This window comes from Cololabis saira, chromosome 20 (assembly GCF_033807715.1).
Source record: "Cololabis saira isolate AMF1-May2022 chromosome 20, fColSai1.1, whole genome shotgun sequence".
NCBI classification, from domain to species: Eukaryota; Metazoa; Chordata; class Actinopteri; order Beloniformes; family Belonidae; genus Cololabis; species Cololabis saira.
Genome location: NC_084606.1, coordinates 9,133,123 through 9,148,909, shown reverse-complemented (window position 1 = coordinate 9,148,909; position 15,787 = coordinate 9,133,123). Strand labels below are relative to the sequence as shown.

The following is a 15,787-nucleotide window of genomic DNA, read 5'->3' as shown; positions in this document are numbered from 1 at the left end:
GCTTATGTCAAAGAGCTTCTCACTTGAATGTCGTCAGCCAACTTTGGGAAGCTAAATATATTTTAAACCCACTAATTCTGTTCAATGTTAAACTGAGTTGCGTTCAGCTTTAATGACAGTAAAAGATTTGTTGTTTTTTGTTTTGACCACCAGGATTGGCTGTCCCACCAGAATACCAACATTCACCTACTGAACTGCAGACTCCTCCGGTCCAAGTAAGATTTCTCTTCTTTTCACTGAGGACGGTTGTCTTTGTTTTGACCCGTTAGGGTTTTATGCCAATACCTATCAAAATATCTGAAATATGGGTTCGAAAGAGGGTCTGTAATACTTTCTCTTGAATTGCTTAGGTGCTTCTGGGTCGTAGGAACCAGTAATTGGTGGGACTATCCTCTGTTTTATGTTCTCTCATGAACTAGAGCTGGTCCTTTATGCCATATAACTGCATTTGTAGCTTCCTCTCCTGCCTCATAACCTGGTGTAGATCCAACAACACTGACAAAAATCATCGATGCTGTAACAACAAGGTCAGACTGCAGAAATGTACGGTGGACGGGTGAACTTGGGTAACTCGGCACATGATCAACCATGTAAACATTAGGAAAGCCTCCCCTTTGTAATCAAATTTATGCGTGTCTGTCCAAGACTAAGGCCCAATCCCAATACACCCCCTACTTTTCTTCAATAGCCCTTCTTTTCTTCACTACCCCTAAAAAAGAAGGGACAGATTTTAGGGCACTTGAAATCTTCCCAGGGGCCTGTCCCAATACTCCCCCTCGTTTTCATCCCTACCCCTAATAAGGAAGCTGTTTTAATTTCAGCTGTAGCGCTGTTAATATGGCACTTTATTACGTTTTAATATTTTTTCAGGCGTAAAAGTAACCGTTAAGATCCCCAACCTGGGGTCAGTTTATCCAAATAACGCCTGTTAAGAAATTTGATCCGATGTTTTCGGAGATCTGTTGAGAATTACCGCTGGCTGAAATAAATAATTTAGGAAGATAAATGTTGGTTTAATAGATGAAATCTAACAGTTGTAACTACCCCTGTTAAGAAATTTGCTCTGAAAATTTCGGGATTTCTGCCTGCCGGCTCCGGAGCAGATTTATGGTTCTGCGTTAAATCGACGCAGAGCCTACGGCGTAGGGTACGGCGTAGGGTACGGCGTAGGGTACGGCGTACGGCGCGCGTTGCCGCGTAACCTACGCCGTAGGCTCTGCGTTGGTGTAATGCGGAATGATAAATCAGCCTTTATTCTGGCGAGGTTGCAAAAAATGGGCAAACAAGTGATTATGTACATTCACTGAGTGAATATTATGAAAGTAAAATAGATACTTCTCGCTAGAAATGTAATCAAAACGCATTTTTATGCAGAAACTAACTCAAAATATTGATTTTATTCACTAAAAAATAAGAAATGTCCGCCATATTTTTTTTTTTGGATTCAGTCCGCAAATGACGACGAAAAGCATTCTGGGACATTTTTTGGTCCCTAGGTCAGCTAGTGAGCATCTGAAAACCCTACAAACGTAGGGACAAATTCATAGCCACTACACTACTTTTCGTCAATCCCCTTAGGTGGAAAGAGGAATTGGGACACCACTACCCTAACGGGAATGCGCAAAATTTAGGGGTAGGGATGAAAACTAGGGTAGTGGTGGGATTGGGACAGGGCCTAAGAATTGAATTGAACTGTCTTTATTGTCATTGTACCAGTACAACGAAATTGGCAGTACAAACCTTTAAAGTGCAGAATAACAAACCCCTTAAATGCAGAATAATTTAACATTAAGGTGTATTTAAAAAGTATATAGTACTAAATTGCGGAGGTTATCCGGTAAATATTTCTAACGTAGGCGTTTTTAGATAATATCTCGCTATTATCCCTGGATGAAGAGCATGACTTCAACACGTGCTAGTTAATGTAAACGCAAGGCATGTTTGCATCATGACTTTACCCGAATGGTGTTGCACAAACACAACCAGCAGTTTCCCTCTGCCACTCCTGCTGTCGTGTTTGTTGAACACAAATAACATCTTTCTGAGGCTCCTAAGTTTAATGAGCCGGAATTTTGAATCTTGCAAAGTCCACAGCTCTAAGGACGAGGAGCTCGCGGACATCCGTGTCTCGTCAACAACAAATCCTGTCCTCAGCCCGCCACCGCGGGTCAGTTCTGTTGACACTAGTCCTGACCTGCGATTGTAACCTCAGAGGAGAGTTATTCGTGGGGCCAACTCGACACGCCACTCCGTCAGCTAATGTGAAAAAGGACAGGTGACTCGTTAGTCGAGTGTTTAAATACAGTTTAAAAGGACTAGTGGTACAAGCACACAGCACATTAATATATTAAAATTATTCTACTTCAATGTTTTTCTGTTTATTCAATATAAACTCAAATTAAATTTAAGTAAATGAATGTATATGATACACAAAAAGGCAATTTTATTATTTTGGAATGTAAATAATAAGCTTAGCTGGTGGGTATTTTTATGTATTTTTATTTACTTTGCTAGTTAGTCAAAGTTAATTTGGGACCCTGGTGTTAAGTGTTTGTTTTATTTTATTTTAATTTTTTTTTAATTTTTTTTGAACATGTAAAAAAAAACTTCATGAGAAGTTTAAGAAAACAAAACAAAAAAAAAACAAAGAATTTCATCTTGTAAAACTTGCTATCTTGATTTACATGTGCCAAAATGTTGTTCTGTATGTTGCAGCAGGTTTGCACTGATCTGCAGAAGCAAACTACACAAAAACCTATATTATCAGCAACATGTTAGTGACCCCATTCCCAAAAAAGTTAATGATTTAACAAAAGACCAAAAAAAACACCAAAGTTCATATTTATCATTCCTTAGTAAAAACTTTTTTTTACAACTTTCCTCTTAAAATCAGTCATTTAAAAAAAAAAATTAGCTTGAGCTCTCGAATAATAAACACTAGGCACAGACTAACAAATTAAAAAGGGACAAAGTGAGGCAGCTCCTTCACTATCAGTAATATTGATCTGTGTGTCGGTGCCACCTGGTGGTTTTTAGAGGGATTCCTCACTGTTGTTATGGGCTGTTGGATGCAAGATGGAAACATTTTCTTTCATATTTTTATTAGGAGGTAAGGCTGTATACAGGACTGTCTCAGAAAATTAGAATATTGTGATAAAGTTCTTTATTTTCTGTAATGCAGTTTAAAAAAAAAATAATATGTCACACCTTCTGGATTCATTACAAATCAATGTATGACATTTTTGTTTTTGTAATTGCATTACAGAAAATCACAATATTCTAATTTTCTGAGACAGTCCTGTATAATCTGTATGTAATTTACAACATATAGATATTGACAGCATAAAAACACTGCATCTTGATGGGTTGGAAAGAAGATATACAGTCTACCTCCAAGGATGTTTTTCTTAGTTTACGGACAAAACATTACACAATTCGATGGAAATAATGATGTAATAATTAAGTATTAAAGTTACACAGTATAAGTCAAAAAATACATAAAAAAATGGAAAAAAAGAATAGAAACAAAAAATAAAGAAGTAAATGAATAAATAAAAAGGAAGAAAGTAAGAAATGTAAGAAAGGTAAGCCACTTATTATAAAGATGGAGCATTTTCAACACTTCAACTACCACAGACGGCCTGGAGAGAAGGTACCGACCCACTATTATCCAACAAACTGGTCATAACGGTGCTGCTGCGGATCCACAAGTCATCTAAGTTCCTGTATCGATGCAGGACTCATGTTCCTGGGACCAGGATTTGCATGTTTGTTGCCTCTGTCTTTAATATATGTGGTTGTTGTTCCATAGATACCCAGAGTGGGATGGTGAGATTCTGCCACTGACCAGGTAAAGTCTTTTGTCTTGAGAGAAACGACCACCGCAACATTCACAGTTAATCCCTTCATAGTCTTTCAACTCTGCTGTTTTCTCTTCAGTATTCCCAGTAAGGACGTGAAGCCTCCGCCCTCATCTGCCCAGACTCCACAGAGTCTCTTCCAGAAGGCCCAACATGAGGCCCACGCTCGCTCACACAGCCCTACTCGCCCACGGGGGTCAGACGACAGGAGGGGAATCCGCGGCACTCGATCGCGCTCACCCAGTCCCCGATACTACGGCCTGGAGGGAAGACGGGACAGGCACACCAGCCGCTCGCGAAGCCCACGCCACCACTACGGCTCGGAGGGGCGGCGGGACAGACGCTCCAGTCGCTCACGGTCCAGAAGCCCACGCCACCACTACGGCCCGGAGAGCAGGAGGGAGAGACATGGCAGCAGATCCCGCTCACCATACGGCTCCAGATACAATCCCAGGTCTGTGAAAGCTGAATTTAACAAACCAACACTCATCATTTACCCTGAATTTGTAAAAACCAATAGGGCTGCAGCTATCGAATATTTTAGTAATCCAGTATTCTACTGAAAATTCCATCGATTAATCGGATAAAACATATTTTTGTTTAGTTAAAGAGCAATTATAAATATACATAAGATGTTAGATGTTAATTGACATCACTAAGACTAAATTATATAATCCAGTAGGTTCATGGCTGTGCATTTAAAAACCCTGAACTTACACCAGTTGACCAAATTCACTGCCTTCAAAAACTAAGGATCTTACCAAGAAATGTTCTTATTGCTAACCTAAAAATGCCATTACACCTGATAACACACATAACTTAAAAGGTTAGGTGTTTTTCCCACTCGTTTCAATTGAACTTTCATTTAATTTTAAGTTCTAGTTAAAGGAGATTGAGGCAGGATTTTGTGAAAAAAAAATCGTATACGTTTTAAGTTTTCTAGTAATAATGTCAGATGAAGCGTTCCAAACCAAAAAGAATGAGCCCTCTAGTGTATCTCTCCTTTGCCTTGAACAGGCTGTGTGCTGCAAAATGTGCTGCAATTATGCCAGGAATTTCCCACGCTGTCCTGCGGATGTGACGTCACATGACGCTGCATGCGCGTTCTCCCGTGCCGGCTTCGCTGTTGGCTGCAATACCCCGACGGCCGTCGTGGCGAAGGCTGGCGCTAGAGTCTCATTTCTTAAAAGGAGCCTCATGCTCCTTTTAAAGTTTTAAGATAAAGTATAAGATTTTGAGTTTTGGCAGTGTTCAAAATAAAATTGAGCCCTGCTGTATTGGAGCACATTAGGCACCAGTGCTGCTTGTTTTATCCATGAATGACTACAGAGCTAAAATTGAAAACTACCCAGTTAGCTTTATTACGTTTTTATTTTTCTGACATTTCCTGCCTTTTCTTTTAGTTAAAACTGTAGCGGGAACAGATGTTTAGAGGAACCTATGTATGTACCGGGTTAGAGGGGGAACATATAGGAGAACGGACCAGAGGAATATAGCGTGGATTGAAAATAAAAGTTAAGCACTGAGCTACATGTGTCTCCCGTCTGGGCAATTGCAGACTGCCTGAGCACGGCATGTTACAAAAACCAGACATATCCGCCGCATCTTTCTTCTTCCTTTACATGCGCGGCGTCAGCGCGTTGTGCCGCATTAAATGTAGTCCGGGCGAAATACCTGCTTTGAGCTGCAAAATTAAACGATTCCTCGAGGCACAGAAAATTCCTCGATCATTTTTTGTAATCGAATTATTCGAGGAATCGTTTCAGCCCTAAAAACAAAAGAGTTATGGTCCACCATTGTCACAAATTACGGTGTAAATATCTTGGTACATATGGATTTATATGCAGGTTGGAGCCCAAGTTAACTCGTGAAGAAACCCCCAACTCATGACGCTGACATAGATTTCAGTTTACAACATTAACAAGCTTTCAACGCAGCAGTGAAGTTAGCTGTCATATAACCAAATCCCAGGAATACAACCCACAATAGCGTCCTAAAAGAGCAAAACTGACCTAAAATAAACAAACATGAACATAACACACCTGTTACGCTAATAGAAAAAAAAAAAAAAAAAAAACCTGATTGGTGAATCCCAGCTTTTGAGCTGTGCAGCGTAGATCTAGAAATAAACATGCAACTTAGGAAAATGTATGTCCCAGTGTGCAAAGTCTCCCAATTGCATCATATATATATATATATATATATATATATATATATATATATATATATATATATAAAAATAAATAAATATATGTGACATATTTAAAAAAAAAAAAAATCATATGTATTTTATATAAAAAAATGCACATATGGTATTAACCATTAATATGTGTGCAGACAAAAAAAAGGAGATGTTTTGAGTGGATTTTCTCTCCATAGTTTCTGGATAGCTCGTCTGGTGCCTGACTCACTTGCAATCTTGTCCCTTTTGGTTTCTGCGGCCGTTAAAGTTGATCTAAGATTAGTGAGCTAGCGTCTTTCTTTTAGAGAAGCAGGTCTCGACATAAACCTGCGCCATCACATGATGCATGTTCTTGTGAGATTGATCGTTGTTCAATTCCAGCTCAGCCAAAGATTCATGGACGTAATGGAAATCGTCAGTACAATAATTTGTATATTTCTTTTTATCTACATGATCAGGTCTCGCTCTATCTCTCCGCGGTACGACTCCTCTACTTCCTCCCGTTATCGATCACGTTCGAGGAGTCATGAGAGGCGACCCTCGCCCAGGAGGAGAGAGGAGAAGCGGTCGCCACCCAGGCGGGTCCAACAGCGACGGCCGTCTCCAAAAAGAAGCGACAACAAGCAGTCGTCTGCAACCAGAGTTCGTGAGAGACGAGCGTCTGCGGAGAAATCCTCGCCTCGGCGTAAGAGGTCAAACAGCGCCGACATACTGGAGAGAGTCCTGGAGACGACAGGTTTGACCTCTCTTAAAAAAGTAGCAGCATTAAATACTAGGGGTGTAACGATGCACTAAACTCACGATACGGTACGATACACGATATTGAGGTCACGATACGATATTATTGCAGTATCTTTTTAACAACCTTGAATGAGGAACATATGACTGGAAAAAATTGTCTTTTATTTGAAAGACACAAAATACAAAACAATGCTGTGTGTTTGCCCTATTGTTACAGTTTGTAATGCTTTATAACTGTTTAAGTTTTAAAGAGAAAGCCAGGCCAACCATTTTCCACAAACTGAACTAAAAGTAGGGATGGGCAGTATGGACTAAAAAATGTATCACGATAATTTCCGGCATTTATCCCGATAACGATAAAAAAAATACCAATTCAACTCCATCTTTTCAACTATAAATCTATCTCGCTCTAAGATCCGCCATGTTTGTTACACAAAAACGTCATCAACGGGAATTTATCTTTCTTTCTTTCTGGCTCATTTCCTTCCTTCCTTTCTTCCCTTCCTTCCTTCTTTCCTCCTGCTCTCTCCTTCGTTCTTCCCTTCCTCTTTTCTCCCTTCCTTCTTCCTTTCCTTGTTTCCTTCCTTCCTTCTCCCCTTTCCTTCCTTCCTTTTTTCCCTTCCTTCCTTCCGCTCTCTCCTTCCATCCTTCCTTCCTCCTGCTCTCTCCTTCCTCCTTCCCTTCCTCCTTTCTCCCTTCCTTCCTCCTTTCCTTGTTTCCTTCCTTCATTCTCCCCTTTCCTTCCTTCCTTCCTTTTTTTCCCTTCCTTCCTTCCTTCCTTCCTTCTTTCCTCCTGCTCTCTCCTTCGTTCTTCCCTTCCTCTTTTCTCCCTTCCTTCCTTCCTCCTGCTCTCTCCTTCCTTCCTCCTGCTCTCTCCTTCCTTCCTTCCGCTCTCTCCTTCCTTCCTTCCTTGTTTCCTTCCTCCCTTCTCCCCTTTCCTTCCTTCCTTCCTTTTTTCCCTTCCTTCCTCCTGCTCTCCTTCCTTCCTTCTGCTCTCTCCTTCCTTCTTCCCTTCCTTCCTTCTTCCCTTCCTTCCTTCCTTCCTCCTGCTCTCTCTTTACTTCCTTCCTTCCGCTCTCTCTTTACTTCCTCTTTTCTCCCTTCCTTCCTCCTTTCCTTCCTTCTCCCCTTTCCTTCCTTTTTTTCCCTTCCTTCCTTCTGCTCTCTCCTTCCTTCTTCCCTTCCTCTTTTCTCCCTTCCTTCCTTCTCCCCTTTCCTTCCTTCCTCCTGCTCTCTCCTTCCTTCCTTCCGCTCTCTCCTTACTTCCTCCCTTCCTTCCTTCCTTCCTTCCTTCTTCCCTTCCTCTTTTCTCCCTTCCTTCCTCCTTTCCTTGATTCCTTCCTTCCTTCTCCCCTTTCCTTCCTTCCTTCTTTCCTCCTGCTCTCTCCTTCCTTCTTCCCTTCCTCTTTTCTCCCTTCCTTCCTCCTTTCCTTGTTTCCTTCCTTCCTTCTCCCCTTTCCTTCCTTCCTTCCTTCCTTTTATCGTTTTTACCGTGAGATGACAAATTCTTATCGTGAGGAATTTTTTTGACGGTATATCGTGAACGGTAAAATATCACCCATTCCTAACTAAAAGTAAATGTCAGGTTTGCATTATGCATCTTCAGTTTCATACAAGTACAAATATTTAGACACAAACTGAATAGTTTCTCTCATGTATGGTTTGACTTTTTTCTTTTCCAGAAATTTAACAACTAAAATTAAATAAATAAATAAAAGTAAATAAATACATACAATTTTACATCATAAAAAAGATTGATTCATGCTCACCTTATAAGTGTAAGAGGAGATTTATTTTTGTTAAGAAGGTTATTTTGGTAATTCAGGGTTCATTATTTTATAAATATATTGTTTATATTCTGATGTAAATCAGGGACTATAATGACACTAGTCAGTTTATCTGTAGTGATTAGTCTGTTTTAGATTGGGCGGAGTGATACGCCACAGTACAGCACTAGGTGGCACTGTTGGTCGGATGCGCGTTATTAGTCAACACAATAGATTAATATTAATAACCCAATATCGTGATACAGTTTGTCACCTCCACGACACATATCGTGACGTTTTTGTATCGCGAAATTTCGCGGCACGATATATTGTTACACCCCTATTAAATACACTTTTCCACGTACAGACTTGTCAGATAAAATCATGTAAAACTAGTTTTACAGTCGTGTGTAACTAACGAAACTCCTCCCGTCTGTCCCGGTAGCTGTCCAGTCCCTGTCTAGGCAGGGTCGGCAGTCGGACCTGAAGGCCGTGGTTAAGACTCTGGCTCCTGCCATACTGGCCGAGCTGACTAAGATGAAGTCAAAGCCCTCGGCGTCGTCCGGCGCCTCCTCGTCAGCGGCTTCTGGTGGCGCCAAGAAGGAGCCGGCGGCCCGGTCGACGAAGGCGAAGCCGGGATCCTCCACGCAGACGAAGGTCGGTGTCGGAGTAGCGTCAGTGAACCTGAACACGTTTTCCCTGTTTCTCCACGATTATTTCTAAATCTTATTTGTTCTGTGTGTTAATTTGTCTCCTGGGTTCCTCAGTCGGGTAAACCCTCGCCCCCAACCATGGTGAAACTCGACGGCATCTTAGGCTTCATCACTCACAATGACGTGGTCACTGCTGTGGAGAAAATCGGAAAAACCAAGTCGGTGGTTTTGTTCCGGTCCACGCTGGAGGTATGTCTGGATTAACAAGTACAAGTACACAGTATGTGAACCACATATTTTGAACTGGATCTTAAATTATAACTACAAACTGGTGAAAAATAAAAAAAAGATGAAACTAGAATAGAATAGGATGCTAGAATTCAACAGGTTACATGTTAAAACCACAGTGACTAAAAAGGTTGGACCAAAGTGGCGTGTAACTCTCCTCAACTCATTATTTGAATTGGAACATAAAAGGATTGAATGAAAGAATAAAACGCTTTCAAAGATTGTAGTATGATATTAAGAGTATGTCTGCCTGTTGATCGTTTTGGAGACTCTCAGAGACGCTTCTCGGTACAACCAGTACCGAGGAGCGTTCAGGCCCTTATCGTGACATTTTGGTAGTTTTCCAGCCCTGTGCATTGATGCAAGGGAATCATTTTCAAAGAAATCAGATTTGAAGTTACTCAGACTCGGAAAAAATGCAGATACCCAGCACTCATTGAAAATACTTTTTTTTTTTTACATAATTAATTTGAAGACTGTTTTTTATAAAGAGGCCCTGGTGTTTGAAAAGACAAGCTTATCTGATGAAAGAATAACTAAATGCAAAAACTTGCGGTTCTTATTAAAGACGGTAAGCTTGAATCTACCGTATTTTCTGGACTATAAGCCGCTACTTTTTTCATAGGTTTTCAACCATGCAGCTTATACAAAGGTGCAGCTATTCTGTGGATTTTTCTTCCACCGCTCGGGGCGCTCTAACCGGAATTAGAATCAAAACTAAGACAAAATAAATGCAAAGAAGAATACACTACTTCTTCTTTAGCAGATAGAAGTAGAAGCAGATTTCAAACAGATAAATAGATACATAAATACTGGTTATTTTCTTTCAGTTCTGTCCCGTTTTAATCAGCAAAGTTGCTGCCGTGTTAAAAGACACTGTTAGGAAAGATCTATTTAGGTACAAACATGTACATCATTTACAGTTCCAAATCCTTCTGTACATGTAGTAAATATTTAATCTAACATCATAAATATCTGCGGCTTGCATATCTTTCTTTTTTTTAAATAGAGCGAATGCGGCTTGTATGCAGATGCGGCTAATAGTCCAGAAAATATGGTATATGTACTATTATCGGTCTGTTTTTAGTTGAATAAAACGTGCAACTTGCAGAGCTTTCAGAAGTTACCCGTTTGCTCCTTTTTGCAAGTGGACGTGTCGCATAAACGTTCCCTCCAGTCGTAGTAATCCAGAGTTGTGTGTCTGTTTTGGGAACATTTGCAGGCCGTCGTGTGTTTTGAAAAGGTGGAAGATGCTGAGAAACTGAGGAGCACAAAGTCCCTGGATGTAAAAGGAATATCCGTGTCTGTCGTCAGAGAAAAGGTATCTCACTTTCTCTTTCTCCATTTAATATAACCTGCAATGTGCTCATGCCATCACTGAACCAGTTCATTGAAGACAAACCTTCACTTACAGAACGCTGGTTCAACAAAACCTGCTTCAGCAGAGCAGAAGAAGACCCCCCAGCAGTAAGTTAATGCTGACACGGTTTACACATTTCAGTTGTAGCCTGTTTTATACACATTGGAGCAAACTGATTACATATAATTTGCATACAGATTTTATGCACACGTTTTATTCTTTGCAATAATAAGAGTTGCAATTTATAAATTCACAGAATGTAAACTCAAGTTTACAGATTTAGTTTTCATTCTTTCTTCCTCCACTCAGCTTTGTCTTTTTCTTGCATGTTAGATGTAATTTATGATGCTTCAAAAACAGAAAAAAAACCTTCAGATGTCTATTTTTCTCTGATTTAAGCCTAATCTAACTCTGCTTCACAGAAAATCTTCAAACACCAGCGAATCCAAAGCACAAACCACCAAAACCACCCCTGCTGGAAAAGGGAAAACGGCTTCGACGACGGCGTCCGGAGCCAAAAAAATCACGCAGGGCAAACTGGCCACGAAGCCCAAAGTCTTGGCGTCCAAAGCCAAAAACGCGCCGACCAAGGCGCCGGCGAAAACGGGTAAAGTGGTACGAAAGGACGCTGGGAAATCAGTGGAAAGTAAAAAAGATGCTTCTACACATCCTGGGTCCAAAAAGACCAAGGTTCCAGAGAAGAAGCCCGGCGCTGCTCAAAGTCAACAAAAGGCAGGACCGACAAAACCTAAAGGCAAAGCTGAAGAGGCTAAAAAAGAGACGGCCAAGGAAAATAAACCCTCAAAAGCTTCTCAGCCCGTTAAAGGCAAAGATGAAGTCAAGAAGGTTCCAGCTCCCAAAGCAGAACCTAAAACCGAAGCTGGGACTTCAGCTGTCGCTGTGAAGGAGGAAAAGGTGGAAGTAACCGTAGCAACGGTGAAAAATGATGAGACGAAGCCTCCAGAATCTGTGGTGGGAGCAGAAGATGCTGCCGGTTGTGAAACGAAGCCGCCGGCAGGACTCGTCAAGGTTGAGACGACTGAAGCCAAAGTCAGCGATCAGACGGAGGTCGGGGGACCGGGGGAAGCAGAACCCGCCGGACCTGGAGGTTCTGGTGAGGCTGAAGGACAGGAGGGGGTTGATACCAACACCTCACCAGGGAAACCCGGCCAGAGTCCTCCGTCCCTCCCTGCTGCGTCTCCGCTGAAGCTGGATCCAGCTGAGAGAGCAGCTGAAGACCCGCTGGACGCTTCATCACGGCTCCAGCAGAACATGGAGGTCCAGGAACCAGAACCTGCTACGGAGACGATGGAGACAAACACAGAGCAGCAAGGTGAGGGGTAAAGGTTAAGACTCTACCTTCTCTGACCTTTAAATGCACCTGAATCTCTGAAAATACAGATTAAATCATCAGATTCAGATCTGATCTCTGAAATTAAACACTTTCTCTTTAAATGGGTCTAAAGTTCTGCCCCGTCCTCCTGACTGAAGTCACTGGTGTCCATCCTAACTAGGCCTGTGTTGAAAAAATTGATTTTCCGATTCTAAATCGATTCTCATATTAATTCCTAAATATCGATTCGTATGTGTAAAGATCGATATATTTTTTTTTTCATCATTACATTACAACTTTTGGTATTATTTGTTTATGCCCAAAAAAGGATGTTTTGTTGGACACAAGAAAAACTAGTGCCAGGTTTTGCCTTTAGATATGTTTAAAGGTATGAAAACATTAAAGTTTTCAGTTATAATTGCATAAATTGTCTATATTTCATTGCTTTATATACTGTCTTGGGGTTACATTTGCATAAAATGCTAAAAACCAAATTCTCAAAAATTAAAAACCGAAAAATAAACAAAAAAAAACAGAATGTGTTAAAAAATAAAAACGATTTCATACGTTTGCTGCCCTGGATCTGTTTTGATAATTCTGCCCCACAATGTTTATATCAGCATTCTGGGAGCTGATTGGTCCTTACAGCATCATTAGCTGCCAATACTTGCTGTTGAATCTCAATAAAATACTAGTATTAATATGTTGCAGAACTACAGTCATATAATTCATGCAACAGCTGAAAACATTTTTAATAACACAAACCCAAATCAATATCGGAATCAGATCGAATCAAATCTTGATAATCGATTCTGAATCTTAAGAATCGGAATGGAATCGATTCTTGACATTTGAATGGATCCCCAGCCCTGATCCTAACCATGTTCTCCTCTGCAGGTCCCGGGGCTGATGGGAAAACTGAGGAAGGTGTTTCAGCAGCGTCACCTGAAGCAGCAGAGCAGCGGCAGACGGAGGCGACGGCATCATCCGGAGCTGCTGTTGCCTCCCCGACAGCGGAGGGGGAGATGGAGACGCCCCAGAACCCAGAAGAGACCAGTAAGACGTCCCAGAACCCAGAAGAGACCAGTAAGACGTCCCAGACTGGTTCATGTTCATCTCTGACTAAACTGAACATGAAAGAGGTTTGACTGTTTCATCTTCACCTCGTAGGTCCAGTCCAGATGGAAACCAGCGGCTCAGCAGAGGTAAGTTCAGTCAAATCATTTCAAAAATATGTGTTTTTAAATGTAATATTTTACATCCACAAGTATCATGATACCTAAAAAGGCTTCGGAACGATGGAGATCCAACTTTTCCTGTTCAGATAATCAGTTTGGTGACACGTCCTTGTAAAAAGATGCTGTAATAAGAGTTTAAAATGCTTCCTAGTTAAAGCCCTGTCTCATCTCGCCGTTATGTTCCCAGCCTGCTGATACTGGGGAGCAGACGGGTTCTTCTGAGTGTCCTGCACCAGCAACCGGTGCTGAGGAGGTGAAGAAGACGGAGGAAGAGGCCTCGGCTCCTCCCCTTTCCACCTCCAGCCCGGTGAAGCCCGAGGAAACCACGGCGGAGGCTCCTCAGATCGACGGGGACGCTTCACACTCGCTGGCGACGGCACTTCCAGAGCACAAGCTCACGAGAGGAAAAGGGGAACGCCGGACTGAAGAGGTGACGCATGTCTGTAAATCTCACCCAGCAGGGGTTACTTTAAAGCGCTGCCTTATGGTGCTTTTCCACTAGTCCCTACTCGGCTCTACTCATCTCAGCCTGGTTTCTTTTCCACTACAATTCACCTGGAGCAGAAGTAGGAGGTTGGAGCGAAGCTGAATAGAATAGAAGACTTTATTGATCTCCCAGAGGAGAAATTCAATCGTGCAGCAGCCAAACAGACACGCTCAACGGTTTATACAAAAAATTTGAATAGAAATAACCAATAAATAGCTAAATAATAAAAAAAGAGCAATATAAAATGTAGAAAAATGAGTAATGTACAAGAGAAAAAATAGTAAACACAAAAAAACTGATAATATTTACATGTGCAAAAATACGTGAGGCTGTGACGTATTTGATTGTGTGATCTAAACGAGGAAGACAACAACACTAAAGATGTAGAACCTGGAGGAGATGATAGATGTGCTGCTGGGTCTGTGGCTTGTGTTTGATATCAATTTAAAAAACGATAGTGAGAGAAGCTTCAAGCGGCGACGCTTTTTAATTTTATTAGTTTGTCTCGGCGCTGCTGAAAAGTCAGCTGGGGCCGTGAGCAGCTATGAAGTGACAGAGCTCCTGGTAGATCTGGTCGTTCCTTATCGCCCGTCTAGATCCCTTTTTAATTCTCTCCTCAGCCACCAGGTTTATGAACATCTGCACCTCAGAGTTGGATCACCAAACAGACTTTTGCTGGTTGAATAAAATGAACAAGAAGCTCCGTCAGAGTCGCTCTTTCTCTGATGTCACATCCTGACTCAGACATCTGACTCCAACCCCCCGACCAATCGGTGGCCTGTAGTGTGATGACGTCACAGCCCCGACTCAGCCGCTTAGAACCTCGGCAGAGTAGTTAGAGAAAAAGTATCTACTCGGCACGTTAGACCCCTAGTGGGAAAGAACCAAACCGAGTGGAGGAGAGCCGGGCTGAGTAGGTACTAGTGGAAAAGTGCCAATAGTTTATCTGATGTACAAAGGTTGATTTATTCCTTTTCTCTGGTCATAAATTAGCTGAAGAGGTTTAAAAATCTAACAGTCTCCATTTTTCTTCCGTTTTTACAGAGCATCAGCAAAAGTAACGCCAGCGGACGAGATGAGAGCGCAGAGAAAAAGGTAAACTGATGGAAGTTTCTTTGTGATTTACTCCAAATGTTTGACTATATTAATGGTTCGTGGACTTCGCGGCCATCCGTTTTTTGTTTTTGAAATGACAAAATAAAAATAGAGGAAATTCGTTGGAAACAAATAGGAAATAGAGAAAAGAGTTTTCCACTCGCTGTTTTAATTCCCAATTACGATTTTCAAACACATCAATGAAGTCGGATAACGGATAACGATCCGTTTTTTATGATCAAAACAAAAGATGGGAAACGGATTATTTTGGATTATATCCCTATTTTTATTTTGTCATTTCAAAACAAAAAACGGATGGCCGTGAAGTACACGGACCATTAAGGAACATTTTTGATCAAATTGAATCAACAAAGTGTTTTTCCTGCATTTTGTTTACCGTATTTTCGCGACCATTCGGCGCACCGTGTGGAAAGGCGCACCCTCATTTTTGTGTGTCATTTTTAGATTTAAAACATACATATGGCGCACCGACCCAAAAGGCGCAGTCTACAGAGCAGAGCTGCACACACGCGTGCCGCAAAACACGCCGGCCGGAAAACACACACACCCGCTGCAGAACGCACACACATGCAGAACGCACACACATGCAGAACGCACACACAAGCACACAAGCGCTTATTTAAAAAATAGAGCGGGAGCAAAACCTCTGTTTCTGCATTAAAGAGCTCCACTAATTCAGCTGCGCCAGTCCGAATTTCCTCGGTGTCAGACACTTTCTGCACAACAGTAAATAAACTTTTCATACCCCGTTGTGCGGATCCTC

At 41.5% G+C, this 15,787-nt stretch overlaps 1 protein-coding gene across 3 annotated transcripts in view; it reads left to right on the top strand.

Annotated features, from left to right (window-relative positions):
• The window catches only part of LOC133420722 (serine/arginine repetitive matrix protein 2-like), a 39,402-nt gene that overhangs the window by 10,794 nt on the left and 12,821 nt on the right, over window positions 1–15,787 (top strand). For all 3 annotated transcript variants that reach the window (XM_061710503.1, XM_061710502.1, XM_061710501.1), the window contains exons 3-15: window positions 154–215; window positions 3,812–3,850; window positions 3,940–4,314; window positions 6,501–6,778; window positions 8,995–9,206; window positions 9,317–9,451; window positions 10,713–10,811; window positions 10,905–10,957; window positions 11,273–12,183; window positions 13,081–13,269; window positions 13,354–13,388; window positions 13,609–13,851; window positions 14,953–15,003. In XM_061710503.1, coding sequence (XP_061566487.1) covers window positions 154–215; window positions 3,812–3,850; window positions 3,940–4,314; window positions 6,501–6,778; window positions 8,995–9,206; window positions 9,317–9,451; window positions 10,713–10,811; window positions 10,905–10,957; window positions 11,273–12,183; window positions 13,081–13,269; window positions 13,354–13,388; window positions 13,609–13,851; window positions 14,953–15,003 — 2,682 coding nt within the window. The remainder of the gene's footprint in view (window positions 1–153; window positions 216–3,811; window positions 3,851–3,939; window positions 4,315–6,500; window positions 6,779–8,994; window positions 9,207–9,316; window positions 9,452–10,712; window positions 10,812–10,904; window positions 10,958–11,272; window positions 12,184–13,080; window positions 13,270–13,353; window positions 13,389–13,608; window positions 13,852–14,952; window positions 15,004–15,787) is intronic.